Raw genomic sequence first — 24,459 nt, 5'->3', positions numbered from 1 at the left:
AAACCCTCATATTCTGGCTTTTCACAAGGAGCTGGAATGCGCTGGATTAGAAATGGAGAGAGCAGCAGTGCATCTTAGATGGACAATGACTGTGTGTGAAGAAAGATGTAGCAGTTTGGATATGCTGCTATGAAAGAAGAATATTAAGCCAATAAAAATGACTAATATTGTATCAATATTCCCCTCTCCATCAGTAGAAAGGCCTGTAATCACACATTTATGAGTATCCATGCTGCTTGCCCTTTGCAGCTACCCTTGGCTGCCAGTTGGGAAGAGAGATATATTCTTTATCTCTGACAGTTATTACATTTTATAAAGAAAAATCAAGTCACTAAAGAGTTTTCTGACAACTGATAAGGTCTAACTGTTCTTTTACAGTCCCTTCCTGATCTAAGTGGCTGAGCTGCTGAACTGGAAATACTTGCCCTCAGCTGACAATTGTCATGAGAAAGTTGAGCTGTAGAACTGGAAGGGTAATTTTCTGTGTAATCTGTGCTATTTATTGTTTTAGTATGGGCATATTTTTCACCAGTTTGATCGAGGGCTTGTCAAAGCAGGGACCATGGGATCTTTCTCCTTCAAAGTGTTAAAGCTCCTTGGTTACAATAAAAAATTCAAGTATAACTGTTTGATTAAATAAGTAAGTGACCCCAAACCCAAACATTTCCAGAGAAAGGGACCATATCAGGGTATTAACTCATTTCATGGATGGGAATCTGAAAAGGACCAGAGCTGTGGTCCTGCCAGGCCTTATGCAAGTGCTCAGCACTACTAATACATGTCATTTCCCAAAGTCAACTGGGCTATTCCTGTAACAGAGCTAAAGCCCATGGGTAAATATTTGCAGGATTAGGGCCCAAGTGATCAGCCTCTCGATTCAGCACGCTGCATCATGTCAAGCACACGAGGAGTTCCACTGAAAGCAGGTGGATTTCTGTCTCTAGGAAAGGTAACAACTGTGGTGAATGTTACAGCAGGCAGAGAAGTCCTCACTCCGGACTAATCACACGTGCCCAACCTTAATCTCTGGGGAAGGCTCTGGTATAGCAGGTGCCCAGAGCTCAGCACCTGCTATACCAGAGCCTTCCCCAGAGATTAAGGGTGGGAATTTCTAAAACATCAAAGGCCCAACTCATGCTGAAAATCACTTGATTCACAGGCTTAAAGATACACTTTAATCCAAAATGGAGGCTTTTGAAAATTGAGCAGTTAGCATTCCCCCTACTCAAAGCCTTCTTGGCAGCCAGCAGCTTTCCCCCTTCCAGCTCCCTCTCAGCTGCTCTTCCCACCTTGCAGTAACCCAGGAGTTATCTGTGTGAGGCCCAGGCTGATGGATCACCATCCCTGCTCACAAACTATCAGGACTGAGAGCTTTTACCTGTTGACACAGCACTTGCCTACTCAGCAAGCTTACTGTATTCCTATAACTCAGCCACAGCTTTTGGGGATGTTTGTGCTTACACAGAAAAATACTATTAAAAGTCTTGCCCCCTTCCCATTAAGCTCTCTCCAAGCCTGGTAATTGCTTTCCCTCCTGCATGCACAGAAGCAGCAGCAAACGTGATTTAGTAGTTTGGAGAGTTGGTCTGTGCTCCTGGGCAGTTCATGTGCCTGCCTGCATCGTGTGGGAAGGTGTATTTAAATTCTCCAGAGGAGGGAGGGGGGAAGACTGGTGAAATGGCAGAGAATCTATCCACACAGAATGAAAAGCACTGAGCCAGGCAGGCTTTTTAACCCTTACTGCCAGGGTTTGTGTCAGCCCTTTTGGGGGAACACAGATAAAATGAGCATTGCTTTGTATGTTTATTATTAGTTTGTGAGTAGTACCCCATTTCCACCTGGTCCTAAAGAGCTTATCCTCAAACTTAGACCCAAACCCGTCCATGTCTGTCCAGTGTGCAGACACAGAGCATGACCGTGCCTTTTAAGTGGAAGCAGGTCTTGGAGATGGCTCTCTAACATATACCATCCTTGGGAGTGCCAGCAGAGATGGACAAGGGTCCCTATTCCCTCCAGCAAGGAGAAGCCTGACAGAGGAAAAGGAAGGAAGACAATCTGTGCACAGGCACCCTGCAAGAAACTAAGGCGGTCACCTGAGATAGTGTTAATGGAAAGGTGCTGAAGACAGATGTTGAGAACAAGGAGTGATAGAAATTAAGGAAAGGAAGATGCTGAGCTAGGTGCTAAAATAATGCTGAATCCACCTCAATAAGCCAAAGATAAGGACAGAGACAACAACTCCTGAGATGATTTTTACTTGCTGAATGCCTACCTCAAAAGTTTGGTATGCAGCAGCATTGTAGGAACAGGATCTTTTTTTCCCTGAATACCTTGAGTTACAGCAGAATCACAGAAAAACCAAATGGTGTCTAGTGGGAGCAATTCTTCAGCAAATGGCTCACTCCAAGAGCTACAAACCTTTCAGTGCTGCTGACACTGTAGTAACAGAGCCTTTTAGCTCTCAAGGTCACCAGCATTTGGGGATGAAGGCAGCCAGAGCACAACTGTACCTTTGAACTGGTATGCATATACACCAGGGCATGTTAGCTTTACCTCACATCACAAAAACTCTGTTCTAGGTCCCTGAAAACTTAATGACATGAAACCCTTTCAGTTTGCTGCTTCAGAATAATCCACCTATTCTAGGAAAGCATGGAGTCAGCCAACAAAAACTCACACCACAACTGCAATCAGTCTCCTCATGCTGAAATCTTACGCCATGCATAGCTCAGTGCTGGGAACGTGCCCCCTCTCTTCAGCTCAACCTCCATCCTGACCTGTTAATCTGCTCTCACCTTCTTTATGAATTCGTGATGGTAAGAAATATTTATCAAGTACTACACTGAGGCCATTTTATTAGGCTATACAGCATGTGTCATTGCTATTTAAGTCATATAAAAACTGAATTGCTGAGCAGGTTGTAAAGGTCCTGCTGCTGAAGGTCTGCTGACAGAGCTACTGTCTATTTCTGTAATTTTAAGTATTAGCTGCATGTCAGTGTGTTCTGGAGATGGAAGGCAGCAATCTTTTAACCAAATGACTGTGGTTAGTCAGTGTATTGCTATGCAGAGTCAGTGCATTACTATGCACAGCAGAACACAGCCACAATAGGCTGGATGTCAAAAGAGAATTACAAATGGTGTTTTGCTCCTCACACATGCACATCAGCAAGTTGACAAAAACACCTGGTTTGTGCCTGCCAGCAATTTCTGTGTGTAAGTCTTCTGAAGTGGGCTCCACCACCACTGCACTACGACGTGAACAAGGTGAATAAAAACTTGCTTATGCTCTGTTACAGAGGTGAGACTCACACAGAAACTACACCACAGAGCTTGCCATCTTAAGAGGGAGGGGAAACCCCACAAGTCCACAAGGATTTTGTGCCAGTGAAGATGGTCAATGAGCATGCCAACACAACAGCAGTGGTCAGTCTGCCTTGTCCAGAAATACAGTGATTACTGTCAGGATCCCATGGAAAACCAAGCTGGAGTGATGTTACCTATGACACCAGCACAGGCAGTGGGGAACTGAGGGGCTCTCCTGCCTCTTTGGAAGCATCCCCAAAACCACCCAGCTGAAGGCCATCATTGTTTTGTTTCAAGGAGAGTCATGTTTTCCTTAACTGCTGCCCTCATTGCTTGGAGGGGAGGTCACCTGGGCATGTCACAACAGCCACATCCACTCCCCTTCTTTCCACCCCTTCCTCCTGCCCTGCTCTGCAATGCATGGATGCAGAAATATCCCTTATTGGACCACCAGTGCAGCACAATGCATGGATGCAGAAATATCCCTCATTGGACCACCAGTGCAGCACAATGCATGGATGCAGAAATATCCCTCATTGGACCACCAGTGCAGCCCAGTGCATCTCTCCCCAGGACCTTGTGTGCTCTCCCTCCCTGCCACAGCTCCAAGGTGCCTTTGTGCCTCTCTGTTCCATGTCTCAGCTCTTGCCTTCTCTCCACTTCTAAGCTTCAGAAATATTTAATCAAGGGAGGATTTACATTTAAACCAGTGCAGCAGGTGAAGGTGCATGCTGGGGAGCAGTTAACCCCTACTATGTGCTACTTGCTGAGTGTGTGCTCCGACCACTGTGACTGCACTTGCACCATCAGTCAGCTGCCCCGTCCACTAGACTTTCTTGCAAGAGCAAGTAGGGAAATTAAAAAGGAGTACATTTTTAAAAACAGGTATCAATCTGCTTTCTGTCTCACTCTCTTCACAGTGCTTTGCAAGTAATGGTTAGACACCTAATATCTTCCATTCAGAATAAATAACAGTTGGAGTTATTGTCTTACAGCACAACACTGAAATCTCTTTGGCCTATGAAAGCTCTCTGTAAAGTATTCTGAGCTGAGAGTGTACAAGCTCATTAAACAAACAGAGTGACAGAACTGGTTCCTGTTCTTAAAATGCTCTTTATAAGCCATTATTTCCCTGCTGTTCTATAGGACAAAATATCACATGCAAAACTTTGTGAGCAGCAGAAACCAGGTAAAAACAGTTCCATTTCGTAAAAATGTTCCCTTTTTATTTTGACCATTTCAAATTAATTTTCCTATTATTTGCTTACATTTTGAAGGAACAAAACACTTCATTAAACCACAAAAGAGAAGTCTGCTACTTAATTAATTTCCTGGCACTTTCTTCCCTTAAACCAAGGTTGAAACTTTTTGTAGTTTTGAAGCTCTTCCAGATTTCACTCTGTTGAGGGCATTACTAGGAAAAAACCCTCAATGTAGCCAGCAAGAATGCCTTGTTTTTGATGAAATGGCTTTTCTAATCAGGAATTTGCCCCCTGAAAATCTCTGTCCACCTCTGTGAGGCTGGGCCCTGCTGAACTGTAGCTGAGTGACTGTGCCTTAGGCACAGGGCTGGGGCCCAGTAGATGGCCCCCTTTGACAAGGCTCCAGCGAGCAGGTCCTCCAGAGCTCATCTCACACCTCCTCGCCCGCCCCTCGACCCAACAGGAGCCCAACATTTTGAGATGACTATCGATTTTATAAAGATTACACCAAGCTACACTCACCAACAGTGCAAAATGAAGAATGTGCTGTCCTGCCTTCCTGATCAGCTGGTATTTCATAAACACACAATGCTTCCTACCCTTCAGCAGGAAAAGGAAAATCCTACCCACTTCACAATTTTTCAGATTTTTCTTTCACCAATAAAAAATGTGCATTCCCTGTATGAGAAAAGCTCTCTCTGCTTCTGTGGTATTACAGAAAGCCTTTTCTGTCTGAGTAAATCCAAGCTGCAGGGCTCCTTTACTGCATCAGCAGTATCATATTTTAGCAATATTACCAGTACTTCTTAAAGTGAGACTGACAAACTTCTACATCAGCAAAGGATCTACTACTTCTCACAACCAATCTCTTTTCAATGAGGAATCACTAAAATAAACATTTTTAGTCTCATGGGTCAAAGGGCAATTTCTAGCCCCGGAAGAAGTAAAAGAAAGAGGTGCTGTAGCAAATTCAGGAACTGATTCAATGCCAGGGAAGGTAATGCAAAGTTACCACTGCTATCAGTAAGATGTGATCAGGCAACTACCTTTGATCTGCCAAATGCCATTTGATTTCTATATTCTAACCTAGAAAAAGTCAAGGTTTCTAGGATGTGAAAAATAGCACGTTTCAAGTGATTCCTTGAAATTTTCACCCCCACACCACAGCTATTACCCAATATGGTAATATTTGAATATATGAGCCAGACAATGCATTCTTTGCATGGTTTCATTTTCTACTCAGATCCTGAACCTTTGGGCCCTGATTACATTAAACACATACTTCACTGTCAGTCCCATTTTTCTTGGAGCCAAAAAAATCGGCAAGAAAACTTAGAGGCATTTTCCTGAATGAGACAAACTTTCAATGAGAAACAACTTCAGCAGGGACAAAGTTCATTGGCATTAAATGCTGATACAGCTTCCTTGACTGGAAGTTACACTCTCACTCCAGCTGAGAACCTGGTCTTACATCTACCCATGTCAAAATGTACTGAGCAAATTGATTTTGCTCTCCTGGAGACTTTGGCCAAAAAATTCTCATTCTGGCCATGCTGTTTTTAACCTGTGTCTCTACCTCTGATTCTCCATTTGCTCTGGTTACATCTGCACAGGAAATTTAACTCACTCAGGTCCATACATAGTGTCTCCATGTGGCTCAGAAATTAAATCTAGCTCTTAAGCTCTGGCCTCTCTGGAATGCTGGCACCCTGGCACTCTATAGATGTGCCATATGGATACAAAAAGTAGCCAGGGATCTGATCCCAGGCAGGAACGTGTCCGGAATATGCTTTAGTCATATCAAAGCCAGTTTGTTTATATATGTCTGGCTCCCACGACAACTTTTCAAGCCCTTCAGCAGACTCTAATCTTTTAATATCTCAAACTCTCAACTCAGTTTCTAGACATGTTCCTGAACTTTGTTCTGTCTTTCTGGAGAGGTGCTGAGTAATAAAATTAGTCACATGGAAGCAAAGTTGAAACAGAGCAGAGAACCATTGGCTGAAGGGGCTGCAGTATGCCACTTCTTTTCTTCACCCCTCTCTGGACCCAAGAATGACACTCAGATGGTAAATTTAAGGATTGGGACATAATGTCCCAAAGCCTGGAATCAGCACTATGGGTAAACTTGCTTTAAAAGAGCTCCCATGACCCTTGAGTTTTCAGCATCTCTTTTGTCTCGCCCTTCCTTTCCCAGAAGAGCCCTGGAAGTAGGGGCTCCTTACTTACAGTCCCCCTGACTTTTACATCAGTCTTCATGCAACTCTTTCAGGAAACATGCTTTCTTCCCCCATCTAAGCATGGAATGTGGTGGCAATTTTTAATTTTTTTTAAATTTATTTTTAAAGTGAAATATGTTACACTGTCCTGTGAACCACTACATTCATGGCAAGGCTGGCTTTGAGAGGCACTGAGCCTTTACTGCCCAGTGGTTTCACTAGCACAGAGAGAGGAATGGGAAATAGTGGTGGCTGTTGGGAAGCATGTTGACATTCCAGCCTGAATCATATGGCTTTTCTTTACAGATTTTTAGCTCCTGGGGGCCAAATGTGTCACATCTGCTCTGTGCACATTTGCAGGCTTTACTTATCACCACACTGCAAAGATGCAGAGATACAGAGAGGTATCTCTGGTGATTAAAGGAAAATCTGCCATGCACTGTGTTCTAAATAAGTAAAAAAATAATCCTCTCTCAACAACACTGGAAGGATAAGGTTAAAAGTTTCCTATCTCAGTTACCAATATAGAGATGGTATAATTATTCAGCTGTTTGCAAAGCTACTTCTCTACATCTTATAAAGCAGAGTGACATCTTGTGACTGGCATCAGATGGGAAACCCAGAGCACTTGCATGTAATGAAAGGTGCTGAAAGGACAGTTCTAGAAAATTAAGTTCTTTCTGATCCACAAGGGATGATCAACGATGGCAGCAGTCCTGGGTTGTGCTGTTCACTTGGATGAGTTAATTCCCTGAGGAGCAAACTCAGCCCCCACTTCCTAGCCTCATCTATGCCTCTCTGCAGAGTCAGACAGAAAGCAGTTTCTGCCACTTTTACTACAGTTCAAAGATATTTTGGCAACACAATCAAGATTGAGCAACTCTCTTGCAATATATTTATCATTATTGAGTATTTATGACAGAACTGCTGTTTTTGAGAGCTTTTGAAAGAAAATATGAAAGAAACATATGGAAGATGTCATTTAATGCTCTTTACAGATGCTTGGATCACTTAGAAAGAGAAAAGGCAAATTTAAGGTCCCTTCCTTCTAAGCCCTTCTTTCTGTCCTTGTTTCAAACAGATGTCCAACTTCCAGAGGCTCACCACCATAGGCTAGCTAAAGTCTTCTTTCCACAAAAAGGAGATAGAGAAAACTGCTCTTTCCTCTTACAGATGAGAGACTACTGCACTTCTCCAAGGTAACACAGCAGAGGTACAGCAGAGAAGGGAGCATCACCTGAATCTATAGTCCTCAGCTAGTCACTTTCCTCACAAATCAAAGACAACCTGGCTGATGAGACGCAAACATAGCCCCCAGAACCACTTCTATGTCAGAACCCAAGATATTCCTCTGGCTGCCCTGGAGGACTTGAGACCCCGGCAGGGGCTCAGAGACCTTAGCAAGGAATCAAAGACACCTGTGCCTTCGATTTTAACCCATGGAAACAATTACCAACTTTGTGTGAGGAGCTACAAGCCACAAAAGTTTGAACAGAATGATAGTGAATTTATCACCGGGTGAAAATGTAGAATTTTGGGGTTTTTAGAATGGGGGTTCAGGAGGCAAGATGGAGGAATCTGGGCATGTACTTCTTTCTCCTTCTTGCTCTTTTTCTCCATCTTCTGCTGTGATGTTGGCACTTTTGGATTGGTTTAGGGTAGAGACAGACTGTCTAACATAGGTGATAGATATTGGAAAATTATTGTAAATAAACACGTAGTTTTTAGTATAAAAAGATAATACTGCCCCAAGGGCGGTCAGTGTGCCTCAACCTGACCTGCTGAACAGACCTCTGCAGGTCTGAAAAAGCATGTATTAGATAAGAGAAAATAAACAACCTTGAAGACCAGAGCTGAGGAATCCCGATTTCTTCTTCGAGCGTGGGGCTGTAAAAAGAGACTTCTAATACCTCGGGAGCCGTTCCAACAACAACAAACCCGGCACTTCTACACCCCTCTCTCCTTGCCCTGCACACAGAGAGCAGCAGCTCACCTGGTGGGTGCATGCTTCTGCTCTTCCTCCTCGTCGGTGTCGCTGCTGATGGTGATGACGCTGACGGCGGGGCTGGGGGTGTCGGGGATGACGATGGTCTGCCGCTGCCGCTCCCGCGCGCCGCCGCCCGCGTCCCCCCAGCCGCACGTCAGCGAGGTGCTGCAGGCAGGGCTGGTGTGCACCATGGCACAGCGAGGAGGCGTGTTCTCCTTCACTCGTTTCGACCGCTGGGGCGAGCTGATGGACTGGGAGGATGAAACTTCATAGGTGGATGCATTGCTGGAAATGAGGGAAAGGCGTTATTTGGTTAGAACTCTGCGTGCTTGAGGCGCCTGTTGCCGTAGTTTGGAGTCCTGGTTCAGCAGCGCTGATTTACGGAGTCTAGGGAAACTGCAAAATTGGCACGGTCACCTCTTCAAAGAAGACAGTGCCTTGCATCACTTATTCATGTAATTGTCTGAGAAGTAGTTTATTTTAATAAAAAATTCAAATTTGTTTTCCCTGGAAATTTCCAGATTAGAACTGCTGCCTCTCAGGAGTTTGCACTGGGAGGGTAAAGGCCAGCCACAAAGCCTAGACACACAGAACAAAGGCAGGCACAGCATGGCTGACACAGGAGGAAGAACCACCCAAATGATAATCCCTTCCTCCTGCATCCTGCATGGATTCATCATGATACTTTTTGGCCAGAAAAAAATAGAGGTAAAATTAGAATTTGTTATGGAAAACTACAAACACTTATCAGGAAAACCGCTTTTATCAACAGAAATGAATTGCTGTTTAAGGATCTTTTTCAATGAACATTTCCTGCTCAATACTTTATCCTCTAGGACAGTGGTGTCCCACAGATGAGAGCAGGCAGATGGGAGGACATATACTCAGTTTCATTCCTGTGTGAAGCAGCATACAACATATAAATCAGAAAGAAATAAACAATATATTTATTACACATTAGAGAAACATTCCCAGTTTTCCTACTTCAGCTTCCCTGCCTGACCAGTTGGAAAAGTGACACTTGGATCAGGGATCCAAACACAAAACTATCAGCCAAACTATCAGTGTGGGTCTACAGATGGGGTTATTTACCAAAGCACACTGACTAAAGGCCATTTCACTAATTTCCCACACTTCCTTTCTTGGTCGTGTTTCTTTTTGCTATTGCAGAACATCTGGAGATTCAAAAAGGAAGAAAACCCCAAAGTTCTGGTTTTGTTCTCCTGTGGGGCCTGGGCTGCATGTTCAGCCTGGCCCGAAAGCTAACAAAAGGAATAGGTGGCATCCATCAAAAGGAAGTCACCCTGGCAGTATATCACACTACACCAACTTACACAGGCTCTTTTGCATAACAAATGGCTGCACAGTAGCATTCAAAGTGCTTTTTGAATACCAATGAGGAGCGTGGAGCACCCTCCTCTCCAAAGGAGCACGGTTCCTCATTTGGCACAAAAAGAGTCACAGTCAATGAAGCTGTAGAAACCCTTTACTCTGAGAGTGCCCCATCCCTGCTGGACACAGCCACCCCACCCTAAAGTGACAGGAGAGGGGAGGCCCTGCACAGGCACACTGGCTGACACAGGCACTCTCTTTTGCTGGCTAGCTGGGGACAGAGCTGCCTCTCTATGTTATGAATAGACTAAGACAGCTGGAGCCCACCCAAAGTAAATCCAACATTAGAGAGCAGATAAATGGGAAGGATTTAAATAGTGGCCTCTTAACTTGAGTTGAACTGGTTGTGAACTCAGAGCCACTCTGGCACCAGTCCAGTCACCCAGGAAAACCACAAGCTCAAGCTATTGCCACTGCACAAGTGGTGACCCATTTTGGTTCTCTCCCCTGCAATGTTTTGTGTTTTTTGATTTTAAAAAAGAAGTGTGTTAGTTGCACAGCCCAGAGGACCTTTTCCAGAGCAGCTGCCCATACATCTTGATGAGCCCTGTCCTCTGAACAGGATTGCAGTGCTGTGACAGGCACTGCAACCATCCTATCATCCGAGCTGTGCAAGAAACCCCAGAGTTTCTCCTACTTCCAGAGCCAAATAGTCCTATTGAGAGATGACAGATGCTAAGGACTGCTCTGTATGAGATATCCTTATAAAATGCTCCCTGTTTTATGCTGACATAACTATAATAAGGCCAGGGTATAATAATGGGTGTCTGTTGCTGGTGTGGACTGTTGAAGAGAGGGGCTAATGACCTATGTTAGGAGCTAGAGAGCTTAGGTGGCCTAAAGGCACCCCAGTCCTCCACTCCCCGTGGCAGTAAAGCTCATAAGACTGGCATCACCCCACTGCTTTTGAAAGGGCAGATCTTGTGTGTGCACATCAGGCACACACTCCTGAAGATACAGCCTCCTCAAGGTGCATGTGCTGCACTGTGGAGGCCCCAGAGGGGCTTCTCCTAAGTTACACCTGGCTCCTGCCCCTGTTCCTATGCCTGAACAGAGGTGTTCCTGAGGCTCTCCCTCCCTTTTCCCTGATTGGGCCTCACCTGGATGCTGCCTGGAGGCCAAGGTCAGCTGGGAGGCCCCTGGGGGAGAGAGCAGGACCTTGGTGGGGGGAGTGGGTGTTGGAGAGGGGAACATCTCACCTCATGGCTGAATTAAACATCTATGGATATTATGCAAACGCTTTTTTGCTTCTTTACCCTGGACTTTGCTAGCAGCCATTCAAGCTGCAACACTGCAACTCCTGAGGAGTGCTTCTTCCAGAGGACATGGGAAGAAAAGGTGTGGCAACTTGGCATTGCATCACACTGACCTGAGAATATGGTTATGTTTTTAAATCATTGTGACCACAAGGCTCTGGGTAATTGCAGCAGTGTAACAAGCTGTATGAACAGGTCCTGAGCCTCCATCTTCATTCTCCATCTTCTCCAGCCACTACCTCCCACACAAAACGATGCTTGCTGGGTATAAAACACCCCTGGGTATAAAACACCTCCTGGGTACCAAAGAGGTAAGGCAGCAGAGACCCCCATCACGGAATGTGTGATCTAATCCCTCTCTAGCTGTGGAACTAAACCTGTTTTGCCCCACAGGTGTCAGGGAGCACCCCTGTTGCCAGCAGGTCAGAAGGGGCCGGGCTGGAGCCGCGGCACTCACCGTGGAGCCGACTGGTGCTGCTTGCTCTTCCTGGCGGAGGCGGCGGGCGGCTGGCGCATGACGTGAGCGACGCCCACGTTGACGGGCTGGGCGGCGGGCAGGGCCACGTGGCTGGCCAGCAGCGTGGGCTGCTGCATGATGGGGTTGTAGTGGCTGCCGTGGGCGTGCGTGTTCCTGCACAGCGGGGACACGGGCACACGGTGAGATTGCAGCCTGCAGGCTCCTCCACGCAGCCTCCCACCACCCTTCACTGAGGTGCCCTCTCCTCCGGGGCCTCTTGGGTTCCCAGCCTTCCCAGGACGGAGCCTTTTCCCCAGGGAACAGACTGAAGGCATGGTGTGGGCACAGCGTTCCACTCCAAGGACATGGAGCAGAGAAGTCTCCCACACCTGTCAGACAGTGGTGTCACAGGCTGCTGCCCTTCTCCCTTCTGCCCTGTAGCCTCACAAGACCCCAGCCCTCATGGCTCCTCCAAGCCTCCCCAGTTTACCTCCAGTCTGCCAGCGGCTGGGTGCCTGCCATGGACTCCGGGATGACGGTGGCGTGCTGGACAGAAGTGTGGGTGGCCACCCCGGTCAGCTGCTGCCAGGCAGGAGGGAGCAGGATCTGCTGAGTGCCACTGGGCCATGCTTGCTGCCAGACAGAGGGAAAGCAATTCCTTAGCAAAAGGCATCGAGCACTGAACATGAGAGATGGTCCACACTCATCTAGGGCCTCTCATAGTGATCGTGGTCATGCTACACGGCTCTTACCACCTTTCAGTCACTGATAGGAAACCACAGTATAAGCAGGAATAGTTATAAATATAGAGAATGCAAAGGAGGGGCAAAAAAAAAATCCTTGCCATACAAAGCAGCAGCTGTGTTTTAGGTTAAACAGGGAATAGAAGGGATCAAAACTTGGTGGCATTTCTAACCGAACATCAAATTTTTTAGCACCTTCTAATTTTGACTCTCCAGACCAGCTAGACACTATGGCTCCATTGTTATTTTCCCCTTTCTATACAGCCAGCTTACTTTCTCAAGTAATGCACAGCTACACATTGCATACCTGTCCCTCTCCACGTGTTCTCCAACTTTTCCCCCCTCTTAGAGGGTGGAAAATCTCTGCCCTTTGAGCTGAGCCATCATTCTGCTATGCAATCACCCCTCCAGCTGTGCTGCCACAGGCATGACTCAGGTTGCTCCCACTCCATTGACTCCATGCAAGGCAGATGATGGTTTTTTCGACATGGGAAACTGTCTTAGCTATGTGCTGCCCAAATGTGGCTCTGGCAGCTTTTTGCTGCTGGGCTGAGGAACTCAGGGGTACCAACTACAGCCCACCTTACTCCCAACCTGCACTACTGTACTGGAGCTGTGTTGTGTTATCCCACTGCTCTAAGGAGGCTAAATTTGAGAGGAGGCTTCTTCCAGGCATGCATTTGTCCCCTTTTCCACCCTCACAAGGATTGTGTTAGCTGTCCCCATGATTCCCCCCTGTCCCCATGATTCCCTCCTGTCCCCCAGTAACACAAACCCCAAAACAATCCACCCTGCAAAAAAAACATTTTTTCCCAATTCTACTCCCAAGTTTGATCATCTTGTAACTTTTTGTGTTGCTGAGTTACATCAAAAGGCTGCTATAGTGAGGCCTCTCAGCAACATCTGCAAAGGATGGAGAGTCACAAGGCTCCTGAGAGCCCTTCATCAAGGGAGCCACAACCATGGACTGGTGATGCTTGGAGCAGGTAAAAGGATGAGGCAAAGGCACAAAAAGATCAGGGAAGAAAAAAGCCTTCTTATTATTCTCTTTCCTTTTTTTACCTCAGCTTTGCTTTAAAAGAGGAGACTGAACTACTGTTGAAGTCAATCCCAGGGGACTACCTGGATTTACTTGCAGACACAACTGCTTCCTCCCTTTTCAGGAAGGGAATGGAACAAATCTAAGCTCCTTGTCCGACTGCAGTGCATAAATTTAGATGCAGTGTCAGGGCCTAGGCACAAATTCCTCACTTATTAGGTAAGGACCACTGAATCATTTAATCTGCAGATAAGACTTGTCTAGGCTGATCCACCAGCACTGTGTGCTGTGCTTACACATGGAAGGCTTGTCCTGGCAGCTGCAGCCTGTTCCCAGTCAGTGCATTACTATGAAATTTTGGTGGGGTGGTGAAGCAATGCTCTGGCCCTTGTCCTCAGGAGCTGGTGGGTCCCCTGAAGGGACCAAGATTGTACTCCAGACATAGAGCAGGAACAACTAACAGAGTAACATTTTGAAAGCCAGTGGCAGGAACTCTGCAGGAAATGTAGTTGGGAAGGAGTTAAAAGGAGAGAAAATCAAGAATCCAGGGTGTTATTCAAGGGCAGGGGACAGTTCTGGGTCACACCATAGAAGCCTGCTAGAAAACTGTACAGCTTTGCCTCTTTTGAAATCTGAAGCTGCAGTGAGCTGTGAGTAAAGACAGGATCAGTCTCCTTTCACTGGTCTCTGTGCATACAATATGTGGACCACACCTGCTTGAGAGGATGAAAAGGAGACCCAGAGAAGTTACAAACAAGTTACTTTAGCCACTGACCCTGCATCTTGCAGGCTGCTTGCTCTGCCTTGCACTGCCTAGCTCCATGCCACAGGCTGCAGACACACAGCTGCCAGACACGATGCTCAAGCTCTGTCAGTGCCTCCTGCCCTGAATCCCTCTGTCCTTCATCTGGGACATCTGGTCTTGTACAAAATGCACAGGGAACTGGATGCCAGCTGCACTGGGATGCAGTAAGGCTTTATCTGAGGAGTGCAAACACAGAAACCTGTGCCATGTGCTGGGCACGTGGGGAGAAAGCCTGACAGTACTCCACAGTGCTGGGAGCACAAGGAGCAGCACCATGCCTCATCAGTGGGACAAATAAAGCAGGGGACAGACAGAAGGGGGCTCTGGAGGCACTGCACTCTCTGCTGGGGCCAGTTCCTCTTGCATTCACAGCAGTTGCATGGCCCAGGCTGAAGAGCATTAGATAAGCAGCTGTGCATGAGAGGAACAGCTCTCGGCTGGGAGAGCGACACGCAGCCGCCAAGATCAGATGTGACTACAATGCATCACAAAGAAGCTGTGTTTTTCCATTCAGGAAACTGGAATTGGGTACAGATTTGTTTATCAGAGCAGCTGCTCGGCCCGAACCGAGCGAGGCCCACGGACACCAGATGCCAGGGGCATCAATCAGAGCACCCTGCCTTCAGAGACAGCTCGCATTTCTCACCGCGCGAGACAAACGGGCACAGCAACAGGCACATCTCCTCTCCTTTATTGCATCAAAAATTAAAAGTCTGTGCAAGTGAGGAGTGTTTCTCAGAAACAGCCAGAATTCCCCTTTGGAAGTGACAGTGAATGAAATATCAGTAGAAGGTATGAAATGGGACAGCCATGAAACAGGTGTTCACGTGGCAGAGGCAGCAATGAAATCAGTAACCTGTGGGCAGGAGGGTGCTCAGGAGGAGCTTTACCACCAAACATTCCCCACTTGCATAGAGCCCAGCAAAGCCACCACGAGAAGAAAGAAGGAGCAGGAGGTACTGGGATCCTTCAGGATCCTGCTGTCTTTGAGATGTTTCAGATCCAACCCTCACCCCTTCAAGCCCCAAAGGACAGCACACCACACAGAGTGTGTGTCCTGGCAGAATGGTGGGGGCATGTAAAGCTATCTCAGTGACCTCCTTCACTCACTTGCCCTGGCTGACTTCTTGCACAAGCAAGAGGTGCCAGCCACCGAGCCTGCACAGACTGCTCCTTGCTTTGCCATGGCTTTTGTCTCCCTGCCTTTAAGGCTCTTCTTTCCCACCAAACAAGGGAGGTGGCCCATGTCAGTTGTTAGAACAGGCTGCAGCAGAGATTGGTTTGATGTTTCAGACAGCTCTCTGACAAAGGCTCTTCTATTGGGAAGGGGCAGGGCTGATGGAAATCACACAGGCTGCAAGTTGCATTTTGATCTGTCTTTACCAGATAAGTGTGACTGGCAGCTGGCAAAGGAAGGCAAGTGTGTTTGCAGGGGTTTTCAGGTGAGGGAAGAGACGAGAATGTTGCCTCCATGTTCAGAAGGCTTGATTTATTATTTTGTTATATACATATTACATTATAACTAAAGAATAGAAGGAGAAGTTTCACCTCAGAAGGCTAGCTAAGCTAAGAATAGAAAGGAATGAATACAAAGGTCTGTAGCTCAGACAAAGAGAGAGAACCAGCTCTGCCGTGACTGGTCACTAATCCCAAACATCTACACGAGACCAACCACAGATCTACCTGTTGCATTCCACAGCAGCAGATAACTACTGTTTACATTTTATTTCTGAAGCTTCTTAGCTTCTCAGAAGAGAAAAAAATCCTAAGAAAACAATTTCACAAAAAAATGTCTACAACAGGCAAGAGCACCAACAGTCTTACCCCAGCAGTGCAACACGCAGGCATAAACCCTGAACTCTGCTGGTTCCTGACTGCATATGAATGTGCTGGCATGGCAGATCAAACAAGCCTGAGATAGAGACATGCCTTTGTAACTAGCTGGTTATCTTTTTCAGCTTGCACAACTTAGTTTCAAGTATACTAGGTGGTTTTTTTCCCTGTCTGGTATCAGCAGAGGTACCATGGTGCCAGCTCAAAACAGTTGAGGCAGATTCACTGAAGCCTGCACAAGGAGGAATGAACTGCTCCTCTGGTTTGAGGAGCTCAGGTACCCCTTGAGGATGTGCATGCAATCAGTAATACCCATTCCTGTTTGGTTTGGTTTTTTTTTTTTAAGGAGGAACCATGCTTTTCCTGTGAGAACATTTCAGAGAAATGTGCCAATAAGAACTGCTGACAAGAGAGCTCCTTGAGTGTGGGGCCCTTGCCTCTGCTTCCTACATCTCTCATATACCTCATGAGCAGAGGTTCTCATAAAACAGAATGGTGAAAACTTAAAGCATGAAATGTATTTATCAGCAGCATGCAATTCACCAGTGCAACTCCTGGCTGCAAACTACCCCCAAGATTTTGAGTTCAGGAGGATGCAGGAGGTTATTATAGGTTCCTTCTCAGCAAAGGCCTGACACTGCTTTCCCTGAGGCTTTCCCACTGATTTCAGTAGAAAAACAGAAAGAAAAAGGGTTTTTCCAGTGGCTTTTGCAACTCTGACATAGTCTTTGAGCTGAACAATGAGCTGGGGAAGATTTTGACATTTCAGAGAAAGCTGCAGACCCATATACAGTTGCCCAAGTCTCCAAACTACACCACAGAAGGCCCTCAGAGAAAGCTTCTCTCCTCAGCCTCCAAGAGCCAAACAACCCAGTAAATACCTGCTGAGCTCAGTGCCTTTAGCATTCCTTACCTGTGCGAGGAGTCCTGGCTGGATCTGAAGAGGCTGGGCCCCAGGAGCCTGGGTGACAATGGGGACGGCGTTCTCCATCCGCACCGAGTACCCGGCGTGCTTCGAAGGGGACGCCTGTAACCCTGTTCCACCAGCACACAAGGGACAGCATGAGCCACCAGCAGCACTGCCAGCCACAGGGGCTGGCTCTCAGAGGAGCCTAAAGGCACTCCCTGATGTCCACTTATAAATTGCAATGTTCACTCCCTCAATAATCAGCTATCAGAGTGCCACCTGTTACACCCTGGCCCAAAGATGTCCAGCAAATGTTCACAAAAATTATATGGGTATAAGAGTGCAGAAAAAACATTTCCAAAGGCAATAAGGGATTAGCTGAGTTTGTATTTTAGGGTACCTCAAGTGCATGGGAAATATTGCAATACAATGTGCACAGGCAAAAAGGAAAAGAGGGGAGTGAATGGCTTCTCTTCCCCATATTCTCTGGTTTAACAACAAGAAATGGTCTTTATCAGGCAAACCCCTTGTTATATGAGAATGCTCTCTTTGCACCAAAGTGGGATGGGAATCCAGAACTCCACACTCCCTCAGCCTTGATGGGGACAGATTATTTTCTCTAGCACAGCTCTTGGGACTCATATTTGAAAGGCTCTAGCATACCCCAAACTCCAGTCACTGCTGGCTGAGCCCCACATTAGCCTAACTGAGCTGGAGGAAGCTTCCCTCTCCAGCACCTCAGTGCATGGCACAGCCTGTGCTGCCTCCTCTACTTTGGAGCCTTCTCAAAGCAGCAAGTTGAGGATAGTCTCTTATATCCTCCACTTCTGAACTCAAACCGTTGAGATGCATTTTAACTATGCTGAAGAGGTCTAGCTAAACTTCTCTAGTTCAAAAGAGCTTTGATAATCTTGCAGAACATTTAACAAGTGCCTGGAGACTAATGCACAGACAGGCTTGTAGATATGAAGAGCAGAAGTTGCACCAGCTGAACTGAGGTCTATTTAGACCACTTCCTACAGACACTTGGCAAGTTTTCCCAAATTGCAAAGGCATGTAAAGTTAACAGAAGGACAAGTGGTTAAAACTGAGCATCTCCCAAGTTGTCTGACAATAGCTCCTACCACTAGTATACACAGGCAGAGCTGTTTGCAGCAAGGCTGGAGCTGAGGGAATTGCCCTCATAAATGGTCATGGCATCTGTTATGGGGGAGAACCCTCATATCCACCAGCAGCACACTCCCTGCTGCGTTACCCTTATGAGTTCCCCTTTCAGCAGTGGAGTCACTGAGAAGTGACAGCATGACCCATTCCATACATATGTAGTGATTTACTGGCATTGCGTGGGAAAGCTTTCAAGTTTACCATAGTATGGCAGAAGAGTCTTAAAGTTTGTTCAGGGCAAAGAATGACAAGTACCACATATTCTGCCCCAGCCCCTTCTCAGTATCAGCTGCCTCCAACTCAGGACATTAGAGGTGCCTGCAAGATCCTCTGCCAAAGCAACAACAACCTCGCTGCTCTGATTTACCGGCCCAGCCCTTTTTTCTGCCATATGACCTGCACTGAGGAAACTCATTTCCAACAAGAGCTGGCTGAAGGAGCAGGCCAAGGCCTGGTGAGGCTGTCCCTTACCTTGGAAGCCTGGAGGGCAGACGATGAGGGCTTGCTGTAAGGGGTCTGGCCGGGCACAGATCTGCGCTGTTCCCGTCTGCAGGGGCATGCTCCGCTGGGCCACCGCAGCCATGGACGCCGCTGAGGGCTGGTAGAGTGCAGATTGGTAATTTAGTATGGAGACCTCGGGGTTGGCTAAGGAAATAGTGGCACTGGAGGAGGTGGGAGCCAGGTTGGTGGTCTAAAGGAATGACGGGAATTAAAACAAACAAAAAAAAAAACAAACAAAAAAATGAGGGAGGTGGGTAGGCTGGAAGAAGCAAAATTCAAAAAAATAATAAAGTGAAGTAGTGTAAGATAAAATAAAAACCAAAACAAAACAGCAAACAAGGGGTAGAACAGAACACTGAGGAGTAAAGAGACAAGGGCAGTGCTGGGGGAAGGATCACAATCTGCCCGAGTGTGCCACTGCTGTACCATGCCATGGGACCTCCAGCCCATAGACCCAGCACATTCCCTACAGCAGAACTGCAGCCCCACCTCTCACCCAACTGCCTCTGACTTGCAGCATGAGGAGGATGGGCTCAGAAAATGTTGCTATCCACGAATCACGTTGTTCATTCCTCATGTACATAGCTCCAGAAGCTACTCACATTTCTTAGGGAAAGTAGACTCAGTACCTCCATACCCTGTGAAATCTCATCCTGAGAGGGAAAATCCATTCTGGCCTTTCCTCTTAGATACCTTGTATCTAAGATGGAACATGCCTCTTGAATTATGTTTGGAATTTGAAGTAATCAGAGGGCATAACAGGAGGTAATGCTAATACTTGCAAAGTCCAAACTTCGCTCGAATTGTCTTTAAAATCTCTTAGAGCAGAAACTCCATTTGGGGACGTTTCAAAGCCAAGAAAATCAACTCAGAGTTCTGCAAAAGTCTAGAAATCTGAAGACTTTTTTAAAACTTTATTTATTTGGACCGAGTCTAACAGTTGCAGGCAACTAGACAACTTTGCCACTGCTCCACATATATATTCTTAGCATGCATGCCTAGGGAGCCAGACACTACCACACCAGCAGACCAGAGCCCATCCTTCCCCTTTGTCCAAACATGCCCAGCAACACTGCTGGAGATAGCTCAGACAACACTTTCTCATGGTGAATGTATGAACCCAGGAGGAGACTTTGATCAAGGTGCAGCAGAGAGCAGACTAAGCATTTTGCACTGCACTGGCTGCCACTGGACCTACACTGCACTGCTACAGCCATGAAGGATGTGACAACAAAGTATTTCCTCCTCCTCCTCATCTCCTCTCAGTGCAGGGGCTGTGCAGTGCAATCTGCTCTCCTGTGCAACACACTGAGCAGCAACCACAGCAGCTCCCAAACTTGTGATCTCAGGAGCCATAACTGGAAGGAGACAATCCCCAGATATTTTGCAGAGACAGGAAACGAAAGCCAAGACAAGTGGTATGTTGAAGAGAATTGTGAAAGGCTTAGACCTTGTTCAAATTAAAACACCCTTCCTGGAAATATTTCTGCCAATTCTTCTAGGAACATTGGGCATCCTGGTTCTGCTCAGAACACACACCCCTTATGAGATTTCAGAAATGATCATGGATCTCCCCAGCCAACAGCTGATCTTCATGTCAAGTGAGATGCAAGGAAATGAAAGCAAGTCTGCCTTTCCTGCAAGTAACTGTGGTACAAGCAGTGTCTCTGCCCTGTAGCTGGGGCCTAGGGGAGCACATAGCATGCACTGCTTTAGGCAGCATCTCAGAAACAGCCTAGACAGGGACCTGGTGTTTGTAACTGGTACCCTCTCACACCAAGTCATGACCTGTCTCTGCCTGTGCCTGCCTGAATTGTTTCAAAAGACCTTCTGTAATCACATGTATCAAGACCTGAGTCAAGAAGTCTGGTTTTCTCACTGACACAGGAGCATCCTGCACATCTATACAGACTCCTTTAGCTCCCTTCCTTTCCAAACACCATTTCCACAATGCCACCTGCTATCTCTAGAGTGAATCTGGAGCAGCCTGTTCCCAAAAGGCTTCAAAGCAGCAGCTACTTCTTGAGCTTCTGTCTCCTAGAGTGCTCTCCCTGGAGAGTTTCCTTTCACTGCTGCAATACAGTACCACAGCAAACAACTTAGCCACATAAAATCTGTTAATGCAGCATCCCCCAACACTGGGGCAAGTAAAACTAATACAAAGCATGACTATAAATCCAGAGCCCACCAAACTGGAGTGCAATGTGTTCACAGTGGGGATCACATGCACATGGTCCCTATATCAACTGTGGTCCCTAGAGTAAAAGCAATGAGAGATAAGAATAAATATTATCACTATTATCGCTGAACTCTTTTTTCCTGTTGATCAGTTACAGTGCTGTGTCTGTTACAGAGGGTTTAAATTCATTTTACTTCAATGCCAATTTGAAGAAGAGCTGTAAGATCACAAATACTTCTGCCTGACCCAGGGAGCAAAGTACTGCTTGCTGCATTAAGGGACTAATGAGCTTTTCCCCATAGCAACCTCCCAAGTAAGCAGGATTTATCACCCCAACGACAACATAAACAACGAGGGCAACATTTCACCGTCACACAAAATGTCACAAGATTACTGCCTGCCTGAAGAAAAGAGAATGAGGAGAAGAGCAGAGGAAGGAGAGCAGAAAGGCACCATCTCTTGGCAGGCATGTTAAATGGGATGCTACTCTGCTTTTCATCTTCTAGGCCCTCCTGACATAAATGTTTCGAGCGCTGGCTGCTTGTGATTGATGGCCTTACCTGGTTGTGGACTGTGTTGAGCTGGTTGTTAAAAGTCATGGTCAGGTTGGTCGATGTACTTGGGGCCACGTGGGTGATGAATGGTGTCTTGCTCTGGTTCACCGTGTCGTACATATTCACCCGCCGCTTGCAAATCTCCATGTTCTGGAAGCAGGACTTGACACTGCGCGGGGAAAGGGGGACAAGGAAGGCACAGGAAAATCAACCGAGCGACTCACACAGGTTACAGTTCATCACAGGGGCCCTGCAATAGGTCTCCACGGCAGGCTTAGCACTTTCTAGGCTCTTAAAGCCCTTTGCTATTTTATGCAGGTCTCTCTTAACCGGTGAGAGTCAGATTAACACTCTACTGAAGAAGGCCAAGATGAGAGCAGCTGCCCTGGGACTCCTGGGTGCTCCCATGGGTCTCTGCACTGCAATACAAGTCACAAAAGCAAGCAAATTGGTTGCTCTTTAGGGGACAGGGCAAGAAATACAAAGTGGCTACATGAAAAGACTGAAAGAGACTGAGAGCAAGAAAGAAAGAAACTTTTTTTCCTGATGATGGAGCCTGAGAGGAAAAGAAAACTCATGCTTTTTGCCTCAGTGTAAGTGTAAAGATAGTTTTATGCGTCTCTTGCAAGGAAGAATTTTACTGTTCTTGATCACTGAGACCCCCTAAAAAGTCATCTTTGTTGTTCTAAGTAGTTGTTCACCAAGAGCTGAGTTCAGCTAAGCAGTTAAAACATTGCCCCTGTCTGGCTAAATGCCTGTGCAGATGCTTATCTTGAAGCATGACATCTCCTCTTGCAGTCAATGGGACAATTAATATCAAAAAGTTATTCCAAAGCAAATTCCTCAATGCCCTGAGGGAATCTGGTTCTGAGGTTATCTCACACTGAGAACTGGATCTCTGGGGGAATGATTACAGCTTCTTCCTCTACACTGCCTTTCCCTTAAATGTTATTGATATAGCAATGGAAATTTTGAGAAGTATCCTATTTTGTGCTCCAGTAAAGGAGATTAAATACTCTCTACATTGCTAGAGCACAGCAGGCATCTGGTAGATGACCATATTTCATTAATTAGAATACCAAAGCATACAGAGGTTAAGAGACAGCAACACAGTGAACCTGGGCAACACCGTATTTTTAGGACAACCTCACTTTTGATATCTGAAAACCAATACAGGTTTTCCACAATTCTTACACAATAACTGTTTTTACAAATGACCTCAGAGTCTGAAACCCAACCTCAGAAAGTATAAAGGCATTTATTTTATTTCCATTATCCCAACATGAAGAAAGAGAAATTCCAAGCAGTGAAAATCAGCTGTATGCTGACCATTTTGTAATGAGCTGAACTGCTGGAGGTAGGGGGTATATCCTCACATCACTTTTAAGAAACAGTGTCCCTTCAGAAGGAACAACCTTTTATGATCCCTAAGGCTGATGAAGAGGACCTAGATCTTTTTATCCCTGTCTTGTCTCTTACTCAAATGGTCACCTCTCTTATCCTACAAGCAACATCTTGGTAACTGGATCTGGGCCATAAACAACCTGCAGACAAGCAAGGCTCAGGACACTGTGCACAGCTGCCCATTATGTGCATTCACTTCCAGAACTATATCTGTTGGTCACAGAATATCCAGCAAAATCAAAACACTCATCAAATAAATACAGAAGGCTATTGGATCACTTCTTTTCAGTCAAGTGTGAATATAATTCTCCCTGCACAAAGAAGAAAGCACTGGGAGGAGTATAGGTTCTGTACATGGTGAATAGTGTGTGTCACCAAATGGTTTTATGTAACAAGATGTAAGCTCCACAAATGCAACACCAAGTTCTCTGCTTTACTTTAAAAAAAGGTGGGAGAAAAAACCAGCAGGGACAAAGCAAAACAGACAAAGTCTGAGGAGCACTTAGCAATTTAAGAGCAAGGAAGTTAAATATGTGAAATGGGAAGCTAAGCTCACTTTGCTGTCTGCTTTTAAGAAAGCAGAACAGCCCCTCTTGCACTGCTTGAACTTGCAGCCTCTCTGAAACGTGCCACAGCAGAGATTCCTCCCAGAAGCTACAGCTTCCGTATATTCTCACTTTTTCTGCTGCCCAATTTATTTCCAAGAGAGATTATAGCTCCCTGCATCTTTCAAGGCTTTGAAGTTGCTATTCTCCAAAGCACAAGTAATCACTAACAAAAGCTCCATCCACTTGCCATGCTGGTTACAGCTTATTGCTCCCTTTGCCAGTCACTGTTTCCAGCGTGGAGGGGCTTGTGGGGTTACACACCCAGCTGGCACACACTTGGTATTCAGAGACGTGATGCTGAATTCTTTATTTGGCTAAAATTCTCACTGCTGTTGGCCCCAATGATATTTTCAATCTTTCTGGGGCTTTGCCTGAGCAGCCACAAGTGAGCACTTCAAAAATGAAGATGTGGTTACGGACTGTTGCGTTAGTGGAAAGATTTCTGACGGCAATGCATTAGCTCACGAATCTCTCCTATCTTACACAATCAGTTGTTGCACAGTCAGAAGGACTGTTGCAAATTAAAAGACTTTTGTCTATGATGCTCACTCAGTATTTTTGCTGTCATATTTTATTCATGATTTTTTTTTATATGAAACTTTACTTTTTTCCTGTTTAGCACAATCATGCCTCATCTTGTTTTCATTTATCACTTACTATCTATTTATAGGTAACAATGCTCAAAGATGGCTGTGCAGGCTAAGTCTGGGTCTACACAGATCGTGCACCCACTACCTTCTGGTAAGCAGATGCTCTTATCTTGTGATAAATGTAACAAAAAGGCAGCTACAGCTCCTTCAAAGGAGGAAAGCTACCTTAAACTCAAAATACTGCAGCCACCCCTACAGGCAGGGGAGCTGACACAGTTACCTGTTGCTCTGCAGCTCTTCAAGCAGCGCCCTTT

At 46.1% G+C, this 24,459-nt stretch overlaps 1 protein-coding gene across 3 annotated transcripts in view; it reads right to left on the bottom strand.

Moving 5' to 3' along the window:
- The window catches only part of HIPK2 (homeodomain interacting protein kinase 2), a 129,899-nt gene that overhangs the window by 6,636 nt on the left and 98,804 nt on the right, over positions 1–24,459 (bottom strand). For 2 of the 3 annotated variants that reach the window (XM_054631154.2, XM_077178279.1), the window contains exons 7-12: positions 21,550–21,712; positions 18,781–19,000; positions 17,152–17,273; positions 12,309–12,451; positions 11,819–11,992; positions 8,720–8,998 (exon numbers count right to left, since the gene is read on the bottom strand). In XM_054631154.2, coding sequence (XP_054487129.1) covers positions 8,720–8,998; positions 11,819–11,992; positions 12,309–12,451; positions 17,152–17,273; positions 18,781–19,000; positions 21,550–21,712 — 1,101 coding nt within the window. The remainder of the gene's footprint in view (positions 1–8,719; positions 8,999–11,818; positions 11,993–12,308; positions 12,452–17,151; positions 17,274–18,780; positions 19,001–21,549; positions 21,713–24,459) is intronic. The other variant, XM_054631155.2, reaches the window with a different exon arrangement.

This window comes from Agelaius phoeniceus, chromosome 5 (genome assembly GCF_051311805.1).
Source record: "Agelaius phoeniceus isolate bAgePho1 chromosome 5, bAgePho1.hap1, whole genome shotgun sequence".
NCBI lineage: Eukaryota > Metazoa > Chordata > Aves > Passeriformes > Icteridae > Agelaius > Agelaius phoeniceus.
Note: the sequence above shows the minus strand (reverse complement) of the source record. Positions and strands in the feature narration are given on the sequence as shown.